Source organism: Babylonia areolata, chromosome 23 (genome assembly GCF_041734735.1).
Source record: "Babylonia areolata isolate BAREFJ2019XMU chromosome 23, ASM4173473v1, whole genome shotgun sequence".
Classification (NCBI taxonomy): Eukaryota; Metazoa; Mollusca; class Gastropoda; order Neogastropoda; family Buccinidae; genus Babylonia; species Babylonia areolata.
The window spans coordinates 34,487,436-34,489,935 of NC_134898.1; the positions used below are offsets into that span (position 1 = coordinate 34,487,436).

General features: G+C 45.8%; 1 protein-coding gene across 1 annotated transcript in view; it reads right to left on the reverse strand.

Annotated features, from left to right (window-relative positions):
• LOC143297649 (uncharacterized) overlaps positions 1-1,637 on the reverse strand; it is a 324,758-nt gene extending 323,121 nt beyond the window's left edge. The window contains exon 1 of the mRNA XM_076610066.1: positions 455-1,637. Coding sequence (XP_076466181.1) covers positions 455-643 — 189 coding nt within the window. The 5' untranslated portion in view covers positions 644-1,637. The remainder of the gene's footprint in view (positions 1-454) is intronic.
• Between the last annotated feature and the right edge of the window lie 863 nt (positions 1,638-2,500).

Here is a 2,500-nt window from a genome sequence, read left to right on the forward strand (position 1 = left end):
AACCCAACAACAATAACGGCGTAAAAATCAAATTGATGATTGTGGCCGTCAACGCAGTGAAAGTGAAAGTGAAATATATCCACATGGGGGACTCGAATGATTATTACTAATCAGTCTGTTGTTGGATAATAATTTTCCAACAAAAGTGGAAATGAAAATAATAGGAATATCCACAATACGTTCCACGAGGACGTTGAGCAAACTTTTCCATCTATCTTCTTTCATTAACCTTGGGCTAAGTCCGCCCCTACCCCCCTCACCCTCCCTCTCTCTCTCTCACACACACACACACACACACACACACACACACACACACACACACACATACTCCACACCACCACCACCACAAAAACAACAACAAAAACGTATAGAAACGACTCAACGCAACACGGTCTAGTTAAACATCCCACGACAACAAGAACACACCCTCTGTTGTGTTATTTTCGGTACTCACCTTGATGTCATCGGACGGCTCCTGTTTGATGCGCACACCGGCCAGCGACTTTGGGCCCACGACGCTGGAAGGCGCCTTCTCTCCCTCTTCACTCTCTACCACTCCGGAGGAGGGTAGGGGTGGGGCCTCCTCCCCTTCCCCCTTCCTCCCTGCCGCTAACGGGCCCTCCCCCTTCTTGCAGTCCGCCATGCTTGACTGAACACGGAAGAGGTGAGGGGGGAGGGGATTGGGGGTGTAGGCGAGTGCGGCGACGTGCGCGCGGGTCTTTCAAGCAGTGAGTGACGGGAGGCGACCAGCACTGGAGGCACGTGGACACGATCAGCCTTGAAGCACTGTAATGTCAACACTTGGTCTCACTCTCTCTATTCTTTTTTTTCTTTTTTGTCAGCCACGGCGGCGGAAGAGGTGTGCGTGGCGTTCACACGGGGTACGCCGGGGCCACCTAAACACCGCCCTACTGCGACGAAGGGTGACAGTGAGCTGTCGGGGAACGTACAGTCAAGAGAGAGAACTTGTCGATGGAACCTGGTTTCTCTGCTTCGTGGTCAGTCGTGTGGCGTCAGATTGGGAAATACCGTCCTCTGCCCCGCGATTCCGACCGGCTGAAGAAAGACGAGTTCTTTCGCTGTGCTGTGCTCACGTTATCGAGGCTATTATCAACAGAATGGTGCGTGTTCACGATGTAGATGTGTTCACGATGTCGGTAAGTAATCAACAGAAAATATATGCGAGTTCGCACTGAAGTGTATTCACGTTACAGTAAATTGGCCAAATAAAAATAATCCGGAGAATTGTTGAGTCCACATTACGAAATTATAGGCAACAGTATTCCGCACAACTGATAACATAAATATGTGAATTACACTGTAAAGTATTCATATTATCAATAGATCATGACGAAGATTATATGAGTTCACACAATAAGACATGCACGTAATCAACTTATAAATAACGGACAGAAATATGTCCAAACTTACTAAGTATTTATGTTCCACTGAGCAGGATGTTTCGGAACATCGAACGCACATCAGTGTTGTGACGAAAGACCTTTGAGAAGATAATGATAGTTCCAAAACAAGCTAACTCACCAGATATAACAAGAGATATATCCTCAGCGTCGAGTTACGCAACTCTCTAATCATCTTCACCACCTAGTTGCCCGTGGTAAAAAGCATCAGGCCATTAAAAAAAAAATCCCAGGGTCGGTAAACAGGTCATACAGTAACAGAATCTGAACCAAGTATACTCGACGGAGTCACTTCACTTTCAAGCAGAGGTGAGACAGACAAGAGTTTCTCTCGAAACAAATCTCTGTAAAACCACGCACTGCAAGTACGCCGTCCAATATCTCAAGATCCACGCGTAACAGAGAGTACATCCATCGAATCCATTCATGGAATGGATACTTCTACGACAAGAGTTATGTCCAAGCCAAGTCTGCGCGTACAATCAGATTTCACTCCACATTACCTCCGTTCGGACGCGCAGACGTCTGCTTTCGGTCTGGCGAGAGTTACCTGCCCACGATATGAAAGTCCCGAGCGGTCATGATCAATGGTCGTTTTGAAAAAAAGAAAAAAGAAAAAAAATCGAAATCAATATAATTTGAAATGTGAGATTCTGTTGTGCCAGTGAAAATCATCATCGGTTGATCAGTGGTCGTGTTTACTGGCTGCAGTGTTCTGAAACTGCGTACTTACCTGCATCTGGTGTTCAGTTGGGAGCGGAGGTTAGTTTTGTTTGCTTTGATAGTTTGAATATTGCATCGGGTGTTAAGTTAAAACAAAATATCATATATATATATATATATATATATATATATATATATATATATATATATAAACATAAAAAAAACAAAAAGGTAATCACGCCAACTAGTCACGAAACATCGACAGCTTGAGTCGGACCGCTACAAACAGCGATGAAAAGCCACCCTGAAGTGATAGCCCTCATTACCTAATCCTCCCAGCCTTCCTTCCTTTCCCCCAACTCCACCCCTTCCTCTCGGCTCCCCTCCCCCCACCCTCACACCCCCATCCACCCCCT